We start from the raw sequence: 22,490 nt of genomic DNA on the forward strand, positions 1-22,490 counted from the left end.
GGCAAAATGCCACTGGAACACTGTGAACTTCACCAGATGTTGGAGCTCAGCCACGGCTGCCTCACCACATCCTGGGTCTCTAGAAATGCTTGAGAATTATTCAAGTGCTCCAAACCAGCTATGTCAGGGCATTTAGTGCCTCGAGCCTGAACTCTGATGGCCTGACAGGGATATACCCCCATTAAACTGTCGCTACAGTAGAATTACAGAGCAGGAAAATTTGAAAGAGTAGCTCCTGGGAGAACAAGTGAGAGATCACGTTATCCATCCTTACAACTCTACATTTGATTGATTTAAAAGACAGCTTTAGTGCAGAGGGGAGTCGGAGCATCTCTTTAAACAGACAAAACGCGCAAAGCTAACTGTGCTGGTTAAAAGGCGTTTTACAACTTTGATAGCACACTGCAAGCTGAACTAGCTGACACATGAACACCATTCATTAGAAACCTGTGATTCTTCGCAAGAAAAAGTCTACAGAGCGTACAGTACATTATTTGAAATGCATTTTTACTCAGATCACATGTGATTTCCTCTGGAAAAATCTAGGCATTTTATTCAGCAAGGTCTGCTCCCAGGCCCATTCTCCTTTCTGGCCATTTTTCCTGCAGGATGTCTAAACAGCCTTTCATTTTTTCTAAAAAAGGTCAAAGTATTTTTTAGCCTTCAAGCCAAAAAAACAGCTCAAATGTTCAGATCTACCCAGAAAAACCTACACCTTGAGCAAATATCAAATATGAGAAAATCTGCAATCTATTGTCTACCTTGAACTACACAGTCTTGAAAAATGCCAGGAAAATTCATCAATCAAGACTGAAAAAAGTATCTGAAAAGACAATCTGTTCATTTCTCTGACAAACAGAATGAAAAAGCTGTGACAAGCAACACAAACCTACACATGTATGTGTAAGTCATATCAGGGCTGGGACTGAATGCTTTCTACAGACTTCCTTTCATATCATATGAATTTTCTCTGAGTAAAGTGAAAGACAGTAAACATGACTTATTCCTATTCGAATTGAAGGAGGGAAGATTTAGGTTGGATGTTAGGGGGAAGTTCTTTACAAGGAGAGTAGTTAGGCCCTGGAACGGGCTGCCCAGGGAGGTTGTGGATGCCCCGTCCTTGGACGTGTTCAAGGCCAGGTTGGACGGGGTCCTGGGCAACCTGATCTGAATGTGTACGTTTGGTGGCCCTGCTAGGCAGGGGGGTTGGAACTACATGATCCTTGAGGTCCCTTCCAACCCGGGTGATTCTGTGATTCTGTGAATACCTTCATTTAAAAATTATTTTTGTTAATGCTCCTCTCTCTTTCCAATTCCAACAATTCTAGAACGTAACAAAGAGGTCACAGCACAGAAAGATCTATCTTTAATTTTGAATTATCTTTACCTTGTCTTTAAATTCTCCATTAAAAGCGAACCGATTTTCTGGTTTACCATCAGGGACTTTATAACACCGGAACCAGTCAATCGTAGCTTCAAGGTAACCTGGTTTGTGCTTCCTGACATCATCAATATCTGCAGGTGAAATAAAACAGAACGAAGGAAGAATATGGACCATTTTTTTTACTCAGATTTTTTTTTTGCAATTTTTAAAGGCTCAAAGGCTTGCTAAGCAATTTGATTTAACTGAGTACTCTCAAAATTATTGGGGAACTCCACTTTATTACATTAGCTATCCATAGTTGATATTTTATGATTTTAGCACCAGACTAAACAGTTACCTCCTGCTCTTCCTTAATTAAGACCCAAGGGAACAATGAATAGAAAGGCCATACCCATGAAATGAAGAAGAAAACTCCATATTTATAGGTTTCCATCTCAATAGGCACTCTCTTGCAACAATCAGATTAAAATCTGTAAGATTTTAAATCACCACCTCAAAACAAAATAGTCCTCACTCCTCAAAAGTTACATTAAAGGCATCTCTTTGCTCGTTAATTCTAAGTTAAACCCATTAGATACAAGAAGGATATGTTACAGGAGCATTAAACACAAACTTTGCTGAAAATCCCATGGTACTTGCAGACCGTGATAAACCAGATAACCTTTTACCTCTGTAGCTCTACTGTGCAAAGGTGGAAAAGGACACACAGAACACCCGTCATCTGTGGGGCACCCTTAGGAGGCAGAAATGAACACTGTCTCAGTGGGTACAGAATAAGTACTCAGTGCTGCTTGAGGGCTTTACTGCTATGCACTTTGTGATCTTAAACACTTCCTATTTCCTTCTGCTGCACATAAACAATTTTACCTGGTTTACCTGGGAGGCTACCACCACTCCTGTCACTTGAAGTGAGGTGGGCTTCACCCATATGAGTATCCACTCTCTGTCAAATTAGTTCTCTGACATCATTTTTAAATAGAAAAGCCCTCAGTGCAATTTTTATTCATTGTGATACAAGGATTTTGTCCTTTCTGGAAGCCAAGCACTTTTTTTTGCCAGTGTAGCTCTCTTCTTCGCATTTATTTTTCTCCTACAGTCACTCCTGATGGAAATGGGAGCTGACTTTTTATTGTTGTGTGTTATATGCAGTTCTCCATCTATTTCATAACCTCACTCTGCCCAGTCCATCTTCTATGGTGTTATTCTCCTCTGCTGTTTTGCAAGTGACTTACTCCCTTACTGCCTTCCTAGCATCTCAATTTTCACCACACTGCTCGGCTACTTCATTCTCTTCTCCCATAGATACATCTCACTTGAAGACAGCTCCTGGCTCGCAGACACTGCTGGTAGATGCTCCTCTGTCTACTCAGCCCTACTCACTGTAATGGATTTCCAGAGGTGCTCAGTCTACCAGATTACCAGCTAGCTATGTTCTTTTTATCTTCAAGTGCCTAAATGTCTTCTTAAAGTCTAGTCTGTGAACCCAACCAGGACATTTCTAAAGGGAACAGCACTGGACTTTTTCCAGTCCTTCACAATTCTACAGACCTCTCAATTCTCTGCAGGCTGCTGAGAGAGATGACATTTAGACTTAATTGTGAGACCAAACGTGCACAGGAACATACGCTAAGTACTCATAGGCATCTGATAGATACCACTCCCAAATTCCTCTGGATCATACATTATCGAAAGAATGAAGTACAAAACCTTGTAGAACCCAAGGTACATTTTTGCTTCTGCACACACTTAATAGAGCTATGTGTTTATGGACTTGAGTAAAACACATTTTGAACTTGGCTGCTGGCCATGTGCCTGTAGAAGATTAGGGAGTTTCACTGGCAGAATCCCAGAGAAAAAACAAGGGCACATAAGGCTGTGCCGGAGGCAGGTCTTCTAAGCTAGAACGCACATTTAAGAGTACAAGAACATTTCCACAGTTGTGAGATCAACAAAGAACAAATGATTCAGAAAACAGTCATCTTGTTCAGAGGCAAGATGCTTCATTCAGGCTCTAATAAAACAACAGCTCCAATTCAAACCAGGCTCCAGCACATGATCCTGTTCTCTCTCTGAAGAAGCGAACGTCCTTCCTCCCATCTTGACCCCTCATGATTTCCTCCTCTTGCAAGGTCTGAACACACATTTTCTAGTACTTACTGAAGAGATACTGTAAAGTCTGTAAAGCAAACTAGTCTGCTGAAGCAGTTTCCTAGACTCCCAGTGGTGGATGAACTCCAGGTTTCTGTCTCCAGACACTGCTTAAATTCAAGCATGCTTTCTCAGACTGCTGCTCCTTTTTTTCTGGTTCCTGTTCCGATAAACCTCTCACCTAACTCTGCCTCTCCGTTCTTTTTACTAGGTCATTTGCCTCCTACTCCCACAAACACTGTTCAACAGAAGTGCTTTATTGTTTATTTGTACAAAACTACCAAGTGACATGTGAGCCCCTGGCATTCCTTATTTATAGGCTTTGTTGATGTTTGTTTAGAGGACCCAAATAACAGAAAAGGCTTTGGAGTAAGACTATTACCTCCTTAACACAAGGACATTGACCTTCATGGGCAGAATCGTCTCTGAATTTCACTTTCTCACTACTGGAAAATAGCTGGCATAGGTAAAACAAATCAGGCCCATGCAATGCTGTACCATCACACAGCCTCTGAAGTACTAAATGTTGTATATTGTGTTTCTGAGTGTTTAAGAGGGATAGTGGTTGCTCGTATTTCCTTAGCTCCACCCAAACCACTCTCCAACTCAGCCAACCCTTCCCATGTTTTATTTATCTTTTCCTTATTATGATTGCTAGCTACAGAGCACCAAATGGACCTTAAACTGTTGACTAAAAAAAGAAAATTGTATTATAATGGGAGTTGGTGGACAAGCAGCAGGAGAAAAGGCAACTTAAAAAACAAATAAAAATCAACCCTGTTGCTGTGGAGTCCACACACAGCACAAAATAAAGGCAAACTGCAGCTCCCCCATCACTCAGCAGCTACCTCTCTGGTTTATTAAAAAGCACCACGGACAAGCATGTCTCCCATTTTCTTTGAAATCCAACCAGCATCTTTGGGGTACCAAGTGGAAGTAGAGACAAATATCTTCAGACAACAGAAGAGCAAGCAAAGAAAGGTAAAAGGCAATATAATAATCTGTACAGAGATTTTGTACATTAATACCTATAGAAACGAGCTGCTTATCATGAGAGAGACACAAACAAATAAGAGATAAATGTCTTCTCCATAGCAGACACTGTCCTTGATCTTACTCCTCCTCTGACTTGGGTACTCCCACTGATAGCAAAGGAGGCTAAGCACGAATGGGAGCAATAAGCATGTACTTGGCCAAATGTGACTTCATCACTGCAAGCCCTCAGCGTGGCAGAAGACAGAAAGGTCAAGCTCCTGCAGGCACATTTTCAGCACATATATCCAGCAGGTACTATGGGGAGATTTCTTTGTACTGCCTACACACAACCACAGGTCCCATTTTTCTGGGCAGCAAAGTTAAGCAACCAGGATTAAAAAAATGGCTAATCATGTTAAAGGCTGCAATTCAGCCTCAATAATAAAAATCTCGAGAGGCTGGCACAAACAACTGCTGCTAGCTCTCTGTCAAAGGAGCAAGCCAATGCAAATGCAGCTCCCAATTTTATCAGGCTTTACAAAAGGGAGTGACAAAAGCATTTGTACAGAACTACCATTTTTAGTATGACAGATGCTGCTTCTTGCAAGCGAAGCTAAAACAACATGCTAGCAGCAAGCTTTCTAAACAAGGTCTGTAGGAAGACAGGACATATGTTTTTAATAACATCTTATAAACATTCACAGGAAGCAGCAGCTACATTCCATATAAAGGCATTTGGTGTATTTCGTGCAGCATGGTGTGAGGGAGTAGGAGGGGGAGCCCTAGTACAGATAATTAATTCCTTTATATTTAATGCTTACACAAATCCACAACAAAGGTTTTCATGGCCTCTGCTGCTGCTCTGCATATAAATACACTCATATGCAAGAGTATAAAACAACATACCGGTCAAAATGTGCAATATACTTGATTTTTGCCATTTGAGGCTTGATCATGTAAATTCAAAAAAGCCAATCTTGAGTTGTACATTGGGAAAGAAGCATGACAATGTATCACAGTTAATTACATCACTACCGGCAAACTGCAGTACAACAAAGCTGGTAGAAATCAGCAACTTTTGTTTAATGTATTTGGGGATCTTACCACCAAGCAATAGTATATAATGGTTGCTAAAATCCCAGGCCAGTAAATCACCCCAGAAATGCCATCCAGCATACACAATTGGCCCAATTCATCTTGGGCAGGCAAAACAACCTCTTGAAACTCAGACCTTTCGTAAGTGGCTTCAACTGTCAGTCACTTTCAGAATCTCTTTTCCAACATGAAGATGATGCATACATTGAGACCAAATTACAGCACCAAAACAGGGCTCATCCTTTCTAAACCCGATCTTGTAAAACACATCAGATATACATGTGAATTTCAGAGCATTAAATTCAATCCAAATTACACGATGAGCAGACAGGCAGCCTTTCCAGTCCAAGAATCTGCTTCTTCTCTTGGCCGGTATGCTACATTTAAAAAAAAGCCAGGTCTATTATACTGCCAAGATTTAGTGTTTCAGGGCACAGGGAGTCTTTTAGGCCCCTTCCCAGATCCTTGTCTGAAGCAATTTTGTTGGTCTGTTAATAACCATCTGGCTAGCAATTGCTTGAGCAGAAAGACAACACAGTGGTTTCCAGGTATCACAAAGACAGATCTTACTGAACCAGATAAAAACCTGAACATCTAGATATTAGACTAAACGAAGATTTCTCATATAGACAGCTGCATCTCATGTGCAGCTTATATCAAGAGATTATCCTTGCACCCACCCATATTAAGTCCTATAAAAGCAAACTGATCACATTCCAAAAGTCTCTGCTTTTCCCACTGATGACACAGCTCCCAATCCAGCAGGTGTTGAGTATTGCTTATCATTCCTGCGTACTGCCACTACAAACCAGAGCTTTTTACTGCTCTGCGTGAAATAGGGAGTTCTAGGCAGGGATTCCAATTTAAAACAGTATTTATCCATAAACGCCTGCAGGACAAAATACAGTGGAGAGCTATGAATAAACAATGAGGACCGCTCAGAAGTTGGGACTGCTCAGTTGTAAGTTCTGCGAAGTCTCAGAAAAATCAATTGCACTTATGAGAACGATCACAGTCCCTGAAGGAGAATATACACAGTACCTGGGGTGTGCTTAAAGCAGCAAGTGGAGTTAACATACTGCGTGGGCTCAGGATGGGGTTTACAAGTAATCACCACTCCAGAGTCTTAGAATTATCTTCTCCAAATGTTCACTGGGGGCTGTGCACATACTGAGCTGAAAGCAAATGTGATGATTCTCTGTTCAATTCAAAATGTTTAGCAAATAATGCTAAAACAACTGGACAGACTTGGCCTCATCTTCCCCCAGGAGGCCACTGCTGATAACATAGCAGCACGTCAATTATTGAGGGAGATATCAGTTTTATCCACAGCTGCTGTCCCTTTATGCAGAAATAACTAACATCTTCAGGAAAGGGAAAAAAGATTATAAAAAGATATATTGTATTGCCTACTCCAACAGATTTGCTTGTTTTTAGAACAAAGGATTGCTGTTAAACACTGCAAGCTAGTCATGTTGGGGTTTTTTTGTTTTTTTGTTTTTTTTAAATACAGGACTAACTCCAACCCTGAAAGGAAATCATGTTGAACTAGGTAAATATTTTTCTATGATCTGAACCTCAGAAAGGCAGATCTTCTTGAAATTTTGCTTCCATTCTCTGATAAGAAAGCATATGCACAGCAATTACAGGCGAGGGTTTGCATTTAAAAAATGCAAACTCCCTTGCTAAACAAACCAAAGCTAACAGCTAACACTCATCAGTCATAACCTGTACAAAAACAAATACAATACAACCAACCTTCTGTTTTAGAACAAAGCTACTTAATCCAGTGTTATAAACTCTCTGTTTTATTCCTACTACTCAGTTGAACTCTTTTAAAATTCTTTCATCCACTTTTCTGATGAAACTCCCACAAATTGTTAAGGAAAAAAAACATGAAAATAAACAGAAAGAATTACAGAAATAAAATGCTCGTTATTTTTCTCTAAACTACTGACATTTATATCACATCCCAATAAAAACTACAGGGAGGTTTAAATTGAAACAAACAGTAACAGCAAACAATTAACTACTATTTCCCCAAGCTGAACTTGTTAATCTCTAACTGCAAAAATAGTTAGTCATAAGAACTATACGTAATTTATCTGCCCCAAGACTTCAATCACTATCAACCCAAGAGTTTCCTTTTCCTCATTTCCTCTTCTCCCCTTTTTCTCCTGCAACTATCTCCACCTCAAAGCAACCTGCAAGAAAACTGAGAATGAAGGGCCAGGCCAGTGATATACCCACTTTACATTCAGAAACCAGGAAAAAGACTCAGTGGCTGAGAAACACAATTCCTCAAAATTACTGGATACCCCTACTCCTAAAGAAAGGCTATTCTGTGCCTTGGTGAGATCTGCCAACAAAGAACAGGCTCTGACCATGAAGACTTGATGGTACATATGATTTCTGATCTCTTAACAGCCATTAACTGCCAGACAAAGCTCACATAATTCTCATGAATCTCAGAATAACTGCACTCGATAGAATGAAGCTCTGTTTATCCAGAGGAGAGTTGTACCTTATCTGTGCCATAAAAGCCTAACTCCTTCCAGCTTTAATGTATTTATATCCTCTTCTTAAAAAGAGAAGCAAAATTATACCTCTCATTTTATTCAAACTACTGCACACCTTTTTCTTAGTGAGCTCCATTTGGATACCAAAAGCATAGTCATAAGGAGGAAGACTGCACAGAATACTTCAATGTGCAAAGCCAATCATCTGCAAGGCCAAGAGAAGGCTACATCAAAAATTCACTTTCCAAATTTCCAAGTTAATAGCAGAAACCTTACTGTTTATATTAGCAACAATCCCTGGTAGTAACACAGATACAAGTCACAAAACATTGGAAATGCTTCATCAATAAGGAAAACAGCAGTGTGCTATGCAATCTGAGTGGATAAATATGTACTACTACAATGGAGATAAGACTAATTTTAGGAGATCTCTTTCAGAATGAATTGTCCCTGAAGACAGAAGTCTTTCAGTATATCAAGTCCTCCGAAAATCCCCATCTACCTTTCCAAAAGTTCAGTATGAAAACATACATGCCCACTTTGAGGGAAGCGTTTAAATTTAAGCAGTGAAAAAAGAAAATTTTTTGTCTCTTGGCTGTCTGTATCCTCTTGTCCTGGGTGGTGTAAACTCAGGTACAACCATTCAAATGGGTGACATATCTTGCATTAAGAAAGGTAAAAATGCTTACCATTAATTTTCTGGGCTTCTGGGTCATCCACACCAATGGCAATTATCTTCCAATCTGTCTCTCCTTCATCAAGTAGAGCTAAAACACCCAAGACCTTCACCTGAACAACCTCACCAGAAGAGCGAACCTAGAACAGAACATAATAATAAAAATATGTGAAAAACGCTTTCTGGAATTTCTCTTCCAACAAAATGGTTTAGTGTCTGTTTGGCCAGCAGCTAACAACGCTGTAAGATAGACCTTCAAACCCAGTACACGTCAGCTTTGTCCCAGTCTTGCTGATCTTAAACTCTCAATTCTCCAGCCAATATTTATTTAAGGAGATAACACAAGCTAGAATATTTTCCTTCTCCTCTATCCCACCTTCCTCATCTTCGCCCCAATCTGCAAGTTAAAAGTGTCTCTCAAGCATTTTCTAGCTCCTTCCTGCCCTTTAACTCCCCGCTTTCTCTGCTCTTTTTCATCTGTCTCTTGCTGTTCCTTCCTCTAGACTCCAGCATATGCACACACGCAGACACACACTGTAGACTCTCTTACCCAAAAATATTAGCACAACTTTTTTTTGCGTGTTCCTTGGAACTTCCTTCCTATCAGATAACATTCCCCTATAACACTCTCTGGACCCCTTGAAATTCAGCTTCAGATTCCCTTCCTCACGTGAAATTACGTTTGCTGAGGTCACCAGTTAAATTTTGTCTTGCCTTAGGTAGCCCAGGAGATCCCTCTTTCAAAACCTTTTATGTTATTATCCCATCTTTGGTACCACAGCAGATTAATCCATTCTTTGCTGCGTCCAGATAAAGAGGATTTTATTCCAGTGTGCTAAGCCTTCCCTTTATACCTACTGACAGTGTTTACTGTGCTTCTTTTTCACCCACCCACTCCATACCTTATAACTGCAATGGGTTCTTCTCCTCTATAGGAGGGTCTATCTCTGCTCCACCCATGAGAAAACTGAAATTTAACCCCTTTGTGGGGCTGACCTTTTAATCTTATTTGTGCGACACTGCCATATTTCCTCATCTTTTAGTAACTCAGCTTTATCTCTAGCGCTGACAGCTGGGGAAAAAGAAGGAAGTCCTCTCCTTCCTTCCTCAAAATCTTAACTCTCTTTTCCTTCATTCAAAACTCTCTGCCCAGCCACAAAACTCCAAGAACTCCAATATTCTCCTTTATCCAGCACTCAGACTTCTCCAAATATCTTCCTACTTCACAAAGAACAAACACTGCTCTCTTATCTATTATCAGACCTATCAGACATACTTTAGTCATCCCAAGATTGACTATCACCTTTTCTTGCTTCCCACCAGCCATTCTCTTTCAAAAGCTTTAGCCAAAAGCTGTAGCATGAAATTAATCTTGACAATGACAAACCTTTGAACCTATCTCACAAACATCAATGGGATCGTTATCCCCACAGCATCCTGTAATGTTATCTGTATGGTTTGGATCTTCCCAGGTCTGTCAATGGAAGAAGAATTGAGAGTTACCAACTGATCTGCAATTACTATTCATCTAACCACTAAATTACTGAGTGATTATAAAAACACCAATTGAAAAGTCAGCTTACTGTGAGCAGACTTACTCAATCAGAAAAGAAAAAATTAAACCAATCAACCAACCAAAACTCTGGACAACCAACTGACTGAGGATAGGTAACAGCAACAAATAGATCAACTCTGGTTAAGACAGAACAGGCACTTTATGAAATAGCAGTGATTAAGCCAGAAGAGGACCTAGAATATATATAAAAATATAAAAACATATATATATAAATATATATATATGTATATATATATTTTTTTGTTATCAGTACTTGTGGGCTTAAACTCAGATACCCTACAATCAGATTCTTAATATATTCTTTAGATGTCCCTGCACTAGCATACGTTCTCTTCAAAATCATCTAGACTTTGAGCTGACTAAGTTACTAGGTATGGTACTGTCAGCATCCAATTTTTTGAAGTTTTGAATTTAGGTCTGAAATACTTGTGAGAGTTTTTGCATACACAGATGTACACATACCCAAGAACAGCTAGCAACTGAGACTAAGGAAGGTTCCCTGAGAGGTAAATTCAAATCTCTGCTTTAAACTCTGTATGAACAAGGAATCATAACCACATTAGTATAACCTAATTACAAGACCAGTCCTTGTTTTGTCTCTTGGAATGAAAGGCATGATTCTACAGCTGAGAAGTTTTTTCTGGCAAGAATTTTAAGACAAATGAGCTTTTGCTGAAAAGGTGTTAGCAAATATTTTACATGGTCAGGCCTTTAGCTCATATTCTTGTTCTTGAGAGCCTGACTGATGCTAAAAGGTAGAACTGAAAAGGAAATGCTCAAGTATGTAGACAGCAGTATTACAAAAAAAAAAAAAAAAAAAAAAAAAAAAAAAAAAAAAATCTCTTAAGTGGAGCAAGGGGAGAATTTCAATTTAAAACTTATTTTTCCAGTACTCTTCCAAAGCACTTTTTCTTTTAAGACCTCATTATATCAATGCCATTCTCCAGCCCAGCTGTACTTCTCCACCTGCAGTTCCCATAAAAAGAGGAATAGATCAGGAACGGCAGTATTCTCTGGACAGGAAAGCAACTCCTGCAATAATGATATCCCTAATGACATTTTCCTTCTTTGTTCCAGGGTGTAAAACAGCAGTCACAAATACATATCTCCCTTGTACGTGACAGCGAAACGTCTGGCAACTGCTGACACTGATGAAAAGTCCTCTTAAGATAATGGATAAATAGAACTGGATCAGGCTCTGAGTTAGTGACAGCTGCTACTAAGAAACTGGAGGATAATCTAGACTTCAACAATTGGATGTGTTAGGATCCAAACAACCTTTTCAAGTCATTACAGAAAAGAAAACCTACTATCATCTCCAGCCCTGCTACCGACAAGGTAGTAAGGGGAGCTAAATGCATTTCCTAGGGTCTGTTTTATCAGTTCAGCAAAATGCACACCATTCAGGAGATTATTCAGATGTTTAATTTTAGTTTTGTACTAAGGAGCAAACAAATTTCAAAGTGTTAAATGGATTTGTTTTGTTGTTCTTAGCAATACCTAACTGGAAACTATCTACTGAGACTGCTAACTGGATAAGGACTTCATTGCTATGCTCCACCCCCTACCTAGGTATCTCCTTTTCAGGGATGAAATGCGTAAGTACGTTTTCACAAGTAAATTTTCACTGCTGTAAGTGTAATAAAAAGAAACTATCTTTTCTAGCTCCGTCATGTCCTTCAATGCTGGCTTAACATTAATGTGCTATTCAGAGAAATGAAAAACAGTTGTTTAAAACTTTAATTATGTCAAAAACTTCAGCCATTAGTTTTTGGTTTGCGTGTGTTCAAGAAGACTCAAACACAGTTTTGAAAGTGCCACAATCAGTAAAGTCTTCCAGTTCAGAGCAAAGTTAGCTAAGGCAGTTGAGGTTCAACCTAAAGAAAGATAAGGCATCTTGTTCCTCTTTCTGAAAGACATTAAGAAATCCTGATTAACATTTATGCTGCAATACATGGAGATCCTAAATGAGTTGGTTTTTTTGTTTTTTTTTTGTTTTTTTTTGTCTTGCTTAAACAGGAAAAGGCTACTTCAAGAAGTATTTCTGACTTGATTTGTCAGATTTAGAGTTGCCTAAGGGCCAGAGTTTATGTTCTCATAATACTCAAGAGTGGAGCTAGCAGACATCTGGCAAGCAGAGCAGTAGAGATTAGGCATATATTGTAAGGATGAGGAAGGTGCATGGGAATGCTTCATTTACTTGTTGTGAAAGATTAGGACTACTTCCTCAGCTGTATTTATTTGAGCCATGCCTTAGCTGCTGGAACTGTGGTGCTGGACTTCAGCACCAGTAGATTCTCTATGGACTCAGTGCCCAGAGAGGTGGTGGATGCCCCATCCCTGGAGACAGCCAAGGTCAGGCTGGAGGGGCTCTGAGCACCTGATGAAGCTGTAGGTGTCCCTGTTCATTGCAGGGGGGTTGGACCAGATGGCCTTTAAGGGTCCCTTCCAACTCAAATAATTCTGTGATTCTATGAACAAGTTTTCTTGAATGGCCATGATAATTTAATTCTGTAACTACAATTCACAGGCTGAATTGCAAACTGAAGATTCAAAATTTCTTGATCATTTAACTCCCTCCTGAAACAGAGCTCATATTTACACCCACACCCAAATTCTGACGAAAATTTATGATGACAATAAAGTTTTACATTAAAAAATTCTAATTTCCAAATTATCAAAGAGAAACATCCCTCTTGCAGCTGATCTGCATTCAGGCAGTACTCAAGATTTACAAGGCAATTTACACAGAAGACAGAAAACTTTCACCATTATAACAAAAACGTTACCTGAGGGAGAGCACCATAATTCCATATATAACCCTTGTGAGGAAAGATATTTGCCACGTATCGAGGCTTGCCTTTCTTTGTATCTTGTTTAATGGGATTCAACGGCTCCTCAGTGGCAATCTAAGCAGATCATGAAAGACAAAGAGAAAGAGAGAACTGTAAAACAAAAAGCAATTCATTCAGTATCCAACCATTCAGCTCCATCTGAGAGCATGTGCTTGTGGTTTGAGGAGTATTAATAGTCTGATGGCCCCACAGTAAATCTCAAGGGTCATGTTCAAAAAGTTGCTTATTAAGGTTTTAAATAATGCTGTGAAGTATGCAGAGGAATTATTTCTAGAAGAGAAAGACATAAATTTATAAGGAGACAGTCACGGTCAATCGAATACTGAAAAGAACTTGCTCTTTATGGTACAATTTCAACAGAGATACAAATGGTGGAACAAGTTCTTCAGACAACAAGGGCTTTGACAGCAACAGGGGAATTATTTCACCATCCTCACACCCACCCCCCAGCCACTGCTCTCCTACTGCATGCATCCCTTCTCTCCATCACTTCTAAGCATACAGAAGCTTTTTGGTGAGGACATGTTCTGCACAGGCACTACATGACAACTTCATGTTAGTTTTGGAACAAATTAAATTAGCATTAGAAGGCATTCTTACACCTGAAGTAGCACTCCTGGAAAGACTGGACTAATATTACAAAAGAGTTTATTACTGTCATAATCCTTCTACTACCTCAAATATAAACCCAGCAGCCTATCTACTTAATTCACTTGAACTGCCCTTTTGCCACTCCACATCACAACAAAAACCCACTCTAGCTTGACTCACCTGGATGCTGTCATACATGTTAAGGGCTTGGAGCACGTGCTGGTTCAGGCCATACACATGGGCACACAGCACTTAGTTCACATCCATTTAAAAACATCCTTACAATTTAACTAAAACACCAAAAGCAAAGTCATCCTAAAGGAATTCAAACTGTTTGGGCCACAATGCCCTGTCAGTAATGCACATTTATTCCATTAATAAGCCCTTCCACACTTATTTTCACACCTGATATCACTGCTTCTTGTCATAACCTAACAGGGAAGATGGGGAACCTGGGATTACAACACAAATGGAGCTCAGTTATGGTTTTTCTTGATATAAACTGAGGCAAAGAAGATAAAGTGACAACAGTAGGCAGAGGGCCAATAATGTCTCATAAACAGCACCTTCAGTAAAATCCAGGGAAGGACAAGAGAAATGCAACAAATGTAGCAGTGCAATACATTCTTTCAACAGCAAGGTTTAATTTCCTACAATCTCCCTTCCAAGCAAGGGTGCCTCAGCATAGAGACAGAGAAGGGCTGGTATTGTCACCTTACCAGAGTCTGCGCTGAAGGACTTACAGGAAACAACAGCAAAGCAGGTCAACTCTCTGTCCTAACAAAGAAACTTCCAGGTATATTAAAATGTGTGTATTATGTCTGGTATGCTATCAAGCCAGAAAACATCCAAATCCAGTATTTCTGAATCTATCAGGACAACAAATCTTTCTTCCCTCAAAGTAACATACCAAGAGAAGGGGAGAGAGAGCAAAACTGGAAAACTGAACTCAGATTCCTCAACAAACCTTCATCTTACAATATAAGCCAATTATCCTAAGCAATCCTTTTTCTAAAATAACAACAAAGGTGGTAAAGACAGTTCAAGTGATATTCCAGCATCAGGGAAAAAGAGAAAAAGTTCTGAACAAAGAGGCTGGGGAGGTTTTTCAGGGTTATTTTTAGTTATCAAAATAGTTCATCAGCTAACTCACAAAATTTCTTGAAAGCATCTGGAAAACATTTCCAAAACTAACATGAATGTTCAGAAAGACAGAAAATACCCTTATGAGATAAGCTTTCACAAAATCTGTAGATGAAGCATTACTTAGCTTCTACATTGTAACAGCAGAGGAACAACTCACTCAGCTCTACTGTTAAAATAACTGCAGAAGGAGATACTTTGTATGAGTGAGGCCCTAATGCATTTTTTTGTCAAAAGGAAACTTCCTTTATTTGTCACCTCATTTGTCAGGAGGCTGCTATTACACAATAGGAAGCGAGAGGAATTCAATCCTAGAATGGTTTGAGATGAAAGGGGCCCTGGTCCAACCTCCCTGCATTGAACAGGGACACTTACAGCTCCATCAGGCTCTCAGAGCCCCTCCAGCCTGACCCTGGCTGTCTCCAGGGATGGAGCACCCACCAGCTCTATGGGCGACCTGTGCCAGTGCCTCAGATCCTCTGCCCTGAGTGTTTCGTGAGTGAGCAGGACTAAAGGTAAGTGGTAAGACAGTGTTCTGCAGCCCAGCACCTCAGAATCTGCTGCAGGTATGCAGTATCCTGCAGTCAGACGGCTGTCAGGAAGGAATACCTGCAGAATGGGAGCAGAATTCCAGCCTCAGAGCTTTCTATAATCACACTGGCAATGTCTGTATGCACAACTTCAAGTTAATATTTTAACAAACTAAAAACAATATCTATAAAGAGCAATCCACACTGATTAAACTCCAAATACTGGAACCCACTGTATTGTCACTACTTTCATAAATACCTATATATTCAAGTATTTTTCTTCATTACCTCCATTTTTGCATTTGTCCAACGAGGCACTTCTACAACCATATTAAATAGGACCTAAAATAAAAACAATTAAAGAACTGAAAATAAAATCCACTTAGCAAGTAATATTTTCCAATTAAAAAAATTCTCTGTGTCTGGCTGCAACATACAACAAATCCCTCTATTGCAGCTGCTTTGACTTAAGTACAATTTGTTTAGCTCCTCACAGTAATATTCAGCCTCCTCAGTTCATCCTTCACCCATTCACCTCTGAGAATATGAATGAATAATGGAAATACACAGTTGTTCTTGTTCCAGTACCAGTATTGCTCTTCACAGAATGTTAAATAAGCCCATAGAATGGTTCACCACAATGCAGTATTCTGTCCGCTAGTCAAAAAAGACTACACATTTCTACATGAAAGAGTTAGCTTCTTTCAAGCACTGAAAAGGGCAATGCATTCTCTCACAACCACCATGAGGATTTATTTCTTCAGGTCTTCTTTTTTGCCTTTTTTGATATATTTTTTTTTTTAATTAAAAAAAAATAGAAAACACCTAAAAGCTACTGACAGTGCTGATTGTCTGTCAAATCTATTTGAAGCGAGGCAAAATGAATCCAAAGGCAATGGCAGAGAAAGGATGCAGATACCTCACCTTAGTGTAAGCTCTTTTCATTGTAGAGACAAAATAAAAATTAACAATGGAGGAAAAAAAAAAAACAACACCTAAGAAAAGCTATAACTGCTGTTAGGTTTCACCTTCTGAAGCTATCAGATTTAAACACCAAGGAGAACAGAGTATTAAACAACATGGGTAAGTAGACCAAACCCAGCAATGCCTATAATTATTTTCTCCATGAGTAATAATCCCAAATATCACATTACCTGAGACACATCTTCATATAAAAACTTGTTGGATTATTAAAAATGGCACCAGATTCGGAAAGGTCAAAATATGTTCTTGAGGACATTTGTAGTAAAAAAATAAACCAACTGAAGAACCGTACTGACTCTCAAGCTGTACCATTAGTAAAGCTGTGGCAGACACTTAAATATTTGGATTTTTCCTATTTTTCTGCTCCAGTTACAGCAAAAAAATACCACTAGCAGGGGGAATGCCACAGTCTGATTAAAGTCACTCCAATGGTTTTATGATCATTTCCCCTCAAAACTGGAATGCAAGAAGCAAGAAGGCAGCTTTCATGTCACCCACTGTGTTTCCCATGAGACCACAAGCTATACACAATCCTGATGGCAAATTCCAGTAGATTTAAGTAAAATTTGCCATCTCTAAGTACTGTGCCCATACTGTAATCACTGGCATTTAAGTATGTCATTATTAGGTCATAATTAAGCACATCAAACAAGAGGAAAAGGAAAAAAAAAAAAAGTAAAGGAGAAAGATGCTCCAGATCACTTCCATAAAGTACATTTTACGTATATAAGCACAGTTGAAACTGAGAAGCCCTCAAAAAGAGTTCAAAGACATCGACACTAAGGAAGCAGCTGCAGAACAAAGAAATGTACATGCAGCAGCAGGTAAGAGCAAGGCTGGAAACGAGTCAAATAAAGTTTGCACATCCATCGCAGAAACATTTGGAAAAAGAAATGCACAGCATGGAAGCAGGTGCTGACAAGAAATTGCCAGCAAGTGAAAGAACTGTTCTGACTGGCAGCTACAGGCAGAAGGAGGACAAACTTCTCCTGCAGTTGCACACAATGCCTTGTCCTCCATGAAAATCTTGCGTTGTGAAGAATGCGACTGCCTATTTTCCTCACCGCCTCAAATACAACAACCCATAAATGCTGCCTGGAACTTTCATTGGCCCTCATTAGAACAATTCTCAGGGCTGGACCACAGCTGGATGGAAGCAAATTACAGTGCTTCCCTCAAAAGGAATGAGTTGGATTTGACTTGGCTTTAAGACCAGGCCTTCATAATTTGTGGTATCAGTCAAACATGAACCTGTCAGGTCTTAAATGTGACAGCCAGACAGATTAATTCATATGCAAAAAACAAAACAAAACAAAAACCCAGCCCCAGAAGTACTTTCGCTAATACTAAGCTGCCACAAGCATTTACAAGATTAATTAACAAGCATTTACAAGAGATTAATAACTTCATGCAGTGCTTACCTTTAAAAATAAAGTTTTATTTATAGGGCAATTACATTTTCACAGTGATGAGGCAGAATTCACCGAAGTGGAAAGAGCACATATTAGACAGTTTGACAGACAGAAAGAGAGATTTCTATTGATTGAGATTTCAAACCTTCGATTTCTCTAAGTTGTGGGTTTTGTTTTGTTCTAAAGTTGCTTTTTTTTTTTCCTCTGCTTTCCTATTGCCTTGTTTCCCTGCTTGCCTAAATGTCATCCAGGATTCCTTCTCCTTCACTCTTACACTCTTTTCCATTCCAACAGGCATCTATTCACTCCATCCACTACAATCCCCTCCCTCAAGTGCTTGCTGCAGAACACTCCTGGCCCCAGCTGCAAACAGTAACATCTCAAGCATCACACGTCTGCACAGATTACCACCTGCATTTGCCATTCGGTGTTTAGCTTTGGCTGGTCATTGTCTGGCAATTGATATTTTTATCTTTCATCAGTAAAACAAAAAAAATTTCACCTCAGGAAAAAGCCACGTGAGCCACACTTCTACCCCCTCAAGGAAAGCTAAGACTGCTCCAACAGCCCGTGGCACACCTTCCAATGAGAGAAAAAAAGCAAACCCAGAAGCTAATTTCTCATGAAACAAAAAACTACTGCTTTAGGAAGTTTAGCATCTAGTTGCTTTAACATGCCAGCAGTCAGCTGGTCTGCCTATGAGATCACTGCTTGCCAAAGTCCAGATTTTATCTAGATTCAGAAAAAGGGAGAGAACTCATAAGCTAGGGAAAGTGACCTTACAGGGTCCAGAGGGATGTTTAACCCAAGGTGTCATGGAGTTTGTTTGACTTTGGGTTAATGTGAACAAAGGACATATGTTTGTATTTCTGCTCCATTATATCTGGAGGAGAGAAAGGGAAAAAAAATAAATAAATCAGCATGGAAAGGTCAAATATATATTTCCCAGTTCCTCAAACTGAGTATGAAAATAATGAGAAAATTACATCAGAAAAAGAAACTCTCTAAACAGAATCCTTTATTATCTAAGGACAGCCAAACCACATCACATAGGAATTGATGTAGGATGTAAATAAGTGTTTGCATTAGCAGGGTGTTTTCTTCAACAAGGCTTGGCAACTTACTGCATTCCATTTGAATTAAACTGTTTTTAATGTAAAATCATTTCTACTTCTATTACTCAATAGAGACAATAGGAACAGGAAGGGTTTTTTCTTTTTTCTTTTTGTTGCTGTTTGCCTTTTAAGCACAGAGATATAGAAATATTACTCAGAATGCTCATACAAGTGTTGAGAAAAGCACGGAAAATCCACACCGTTGTACCTAAACTGCGGGACACTCGTCTCCACAAATGACCAATGGGAAAAAAATACTGCTGGCTCTGGTTTGTTCTAAGAAGAGATTCTTAGAGAAGATGGCTCATTTTGGTCAAGGTTTGTTACAACAAATTTGAACACCACAGGTAAGCAGAAAAGAAATTAAGCACATTTCTGACACTATTTCTGCAACCCACCCTTCTGGTTTACCATTAATCATTCTCAGAAACAGTTTTTCTTCCTTGCCCAACTTTTGCCCCTCTTGCTCAACTACTTTGTTTCTCAGTCTTCCTAAGTTCCTGAGTTGGTGTATTTGAGGGGCGGGTTTTGAATAGGTACAATTGTGCTCAAGGATTGCAACATGTAACACCCAACTCTGAAGCATCAGCTTATCTGAAGAAGTGGAGCAACCCATGCAGAACAAGAAGAGTGACAAAGTGAGAGATGGAGAAGAGAAACTCAGTATAATTACTATCTTTGTAATATGCTCCTTAAGGCCTGACTGCCATTCACCATCAGGATTGCAGGAGGTAAGCTGAAGACTAATTGTTACATTAGTCATTTTTATAGCAGAGTACTTTAAAAAAATATATCCGACAGTATTAAAGGCTGCATTTTGGGGCTACTGACTCTCCTCGTAGAGAAACTTGGAGCTCACAAGACAGAGATAAGAAAAGAAATAGCCATGATTTTCATATTCATTTTTGTCTACTTGCTCATTTGCAGTCTTACAGGGATTCTCACCAGCAGCTTGCATTTGTGGACTGAGGAGAATGGAAAGGATGAACTGCAGTCTAGTGCTACCAGTCTGAACAAAAAGTAGTGTTTTCAGTAACATGAGTTTATAAGAAGACAGAAAGACAAACAAAGGGAAAACAAAAAGAAAAAAAAAAAAGGAAAGTAAAGACTGGCATGAAATACAACCAGAAATAAATTAAGAGGATCTTGTTCATAAGATCATACCCTGTGTTACAAGCATTACTGATATAACACTTACTATGAGGTGTCCACCAACAAAAACAGCAAAGTAGATATCAGTAGCATCTGGAAACCAAATACTGTATCTAAAGAGAAGTCAGCAGAACTTTCCCAAGACAAATTAATAGAGCACCTTCCAAAAAAGGAACACAGTGCCCACTGTAAGTGTGAAGTGCCTTCAAGCTCTTCACAGTGTCCTTCCCTCATGTTATACTGCAATGAGAATCAAGAATCGTGGAAGAATTTTTATCCACAGATATATGAACAGTGATCAACTAGTTAGCAGACACATTCACCTGCAGAACTACTCAGGATAGAACCTTGACAGAGATGCAAATAAAACCTCAGATCTCAAGAAATCAATTCTCTAAAGTCAAGCCTGACCACTGATACAGCTTTCACAGTAAACCAACTCTACTCCAATAAATTTCCTGGGCAGATGAGAGAAGATTACTTCTGTTCTTCTCAGTATTTATTAATCTACAATAACAAAAACGAAAATTTGCAGCTATTGGAGAGATACACAGAAAAAAGCTAGGCAACTTCACACATCAGGGTGAAACCTTCACAGATAATCTAGATTTTGGAACACAAAATTCTTTGTAATGGACCTACTACAGCCCAAGTTACACATAAAAAAGTGTCTAACATGACTACAGAAGGTTACAGAAGCTGTAGTTAAGAGAGAACACAGCCCAAGTTTTGCAGCTGCGTTATATGGGACATAACGCCAGCTTTTCCCTGCTTATGGAACACACTGCCTTTATCGTAAGACAACTCTGACACCACAAATGGGAACTCTGTTGCAAGCATCAGGCCCTCAATCAAATTGCCTATTCAGACCACATGAGCACAGTGATGAATCGTATCTCATCCCACTGCCTAATCTATCAAAAGGTTTTGCCTGACAGAAGGAATTCAACTTAAGTCCACAAAGGCCACAAGAACACGACAAAACCAAACCTGTCTTACTTCTTTCTGCTATTTTTCAACTGCTTTGGTAGTGCCTGAAAGTTAGGAGTATAATTTCTGCGTGCTTGGACAGATTAAGGCCAATGTGTTAAATAAACCTTTGTATTTAGGAACACCTGAGTCCCCTGAATGACATAATGTGAACACCAAAGACATATACAACAACAATAGATCAGAAACTCTTGCATTTCAATGGGGAAGCAATGCTTCACATTAGTCTTGAGAAGAAAACTATGACCTCTTCAAACCTCCCTGCCAGACTTGTAAGACTGTAGTCAACAGTCCAATCCTGACAGTTTTGACTGTAACCACAGTGGGAACATCCATCCCTTCAGACACTAATGTGAAACTTCGGATGCCTTTCAGCAAGATTTACTCAGGAAGAGCAGATTTCAAGTGCCTGCAATGCTAAAGACAAAGCAGAGGTTCAGACTGCAGGCTGGCAACAGTTTTGGGACTGAAGCTGAATATGATTTCTTCCAACATAGCTTCTCCCTGAAAGTAACTCCTTTCAAGTCTCTGAACAGCCAAAAGATCAGTTGTCAACAACAGCTGCAAAACTGAATTTAATAGAGATGTGGGAAGGTCTAAAACATTGCAAGAAAGAAGGGTTCCTTACAAGATTTAATACACAACTATCACAGCTTTTCCCTTCAAACTAGAAGCTGAGACTGCAGAACAGCTAACAGGTACATTCCTTTATCCTATAAACAGACTCCTTTTTTTGAGACCTCCATTCCCTGTATAAGAAATGCAAAGAACAATTTAAAGTTAGAGAGACTGAGCAGACTCATGCAGAGATTGCATCTTTTTCCACTCCTAAATGTATTTGTTTATTAAGTGCTACCTTGAGTTTGAAAGCAAGAGCATGAGCTTTAACTTTGTTCCTAGGGCAAGCAGAACTGTTACCTTTGAACTTTGGCCAACTGCAGCAAGGATCAACTCAACACCCAGTAACAACAGTAGCCTTTGCATCCCTAGGCCAAGCTATGGAATATAGTGCTTCAAAGATCTTCAGAAATCAGTACAGAGCATTATATTCCTCATTTTCTCTTTATACCCTCATTGAGCTATACTTTCCCTGGAATCCCTGCAGGGATACATTTCTCCCTAGGCAAAGGTGGCAGTGTAAGACAGAACACTGCTTTCCTGAACACAAAGATCCCTTTCTTTTCTCTCTTCTCAGCTCCCAAACATGGTGAAAAAAGGTTTCCTAAATGATTTGCATTCTCGCTTTTCACCACTTAAGACCAAACAGATTTGGGAAGCCTGCAGATATATGTTCGTTTGCGTACTCACATGAGATGCTCAAAGACCAACATCTGCATTTGCTTTT

The 22,490-nt window shown here is 39.4% G+C and overlaps 1 protein-coding gene across 1 annotated transcript in view; it reads right to left on the bottom strand.

Annotated features, from left to right (window-relative positions):
- PPA2 (inorganic pyrophosphatase 2) overlaps window positions 1-22,490 on the bottom strand; it is a 36,909-nt gene that overhangs the window by 8,506 nt on the left and 5,913 nt on the right. The window contains 5 exon segments of the mRNA XM_052682967.1: window positions 1,388-1,515; window positions 8,811-8,937; window positions 10,185-10,271; window positions 13,163-13,282; window positions 15,781-15,834. Coding sequence (XP_052538927.1) covers window positions 1,388-1,515; window positions 8,811-8,937; window positions 10,185-10,271; window positions 13,163-13,282; window positions 15,781-15,834 — 516 coding nt within the window.

This window comes from Tympanuchus pallidicinctus, unplaced genomic scaffold, assembly GCF_026119805.1.
Source record: "Tympanuchus pallidicinctus isolate F22 unplaced genomic scaffold, pur_lepc_1.0 scaffold2, whole genome shotgun sequence".
Taxonomy (NCBI): Eukaryota; Metazoa; Chordata; class Aves; order Galliformes; family Phasianidae; genus Tympanuchus; species Tympanuchus pallidicinctus.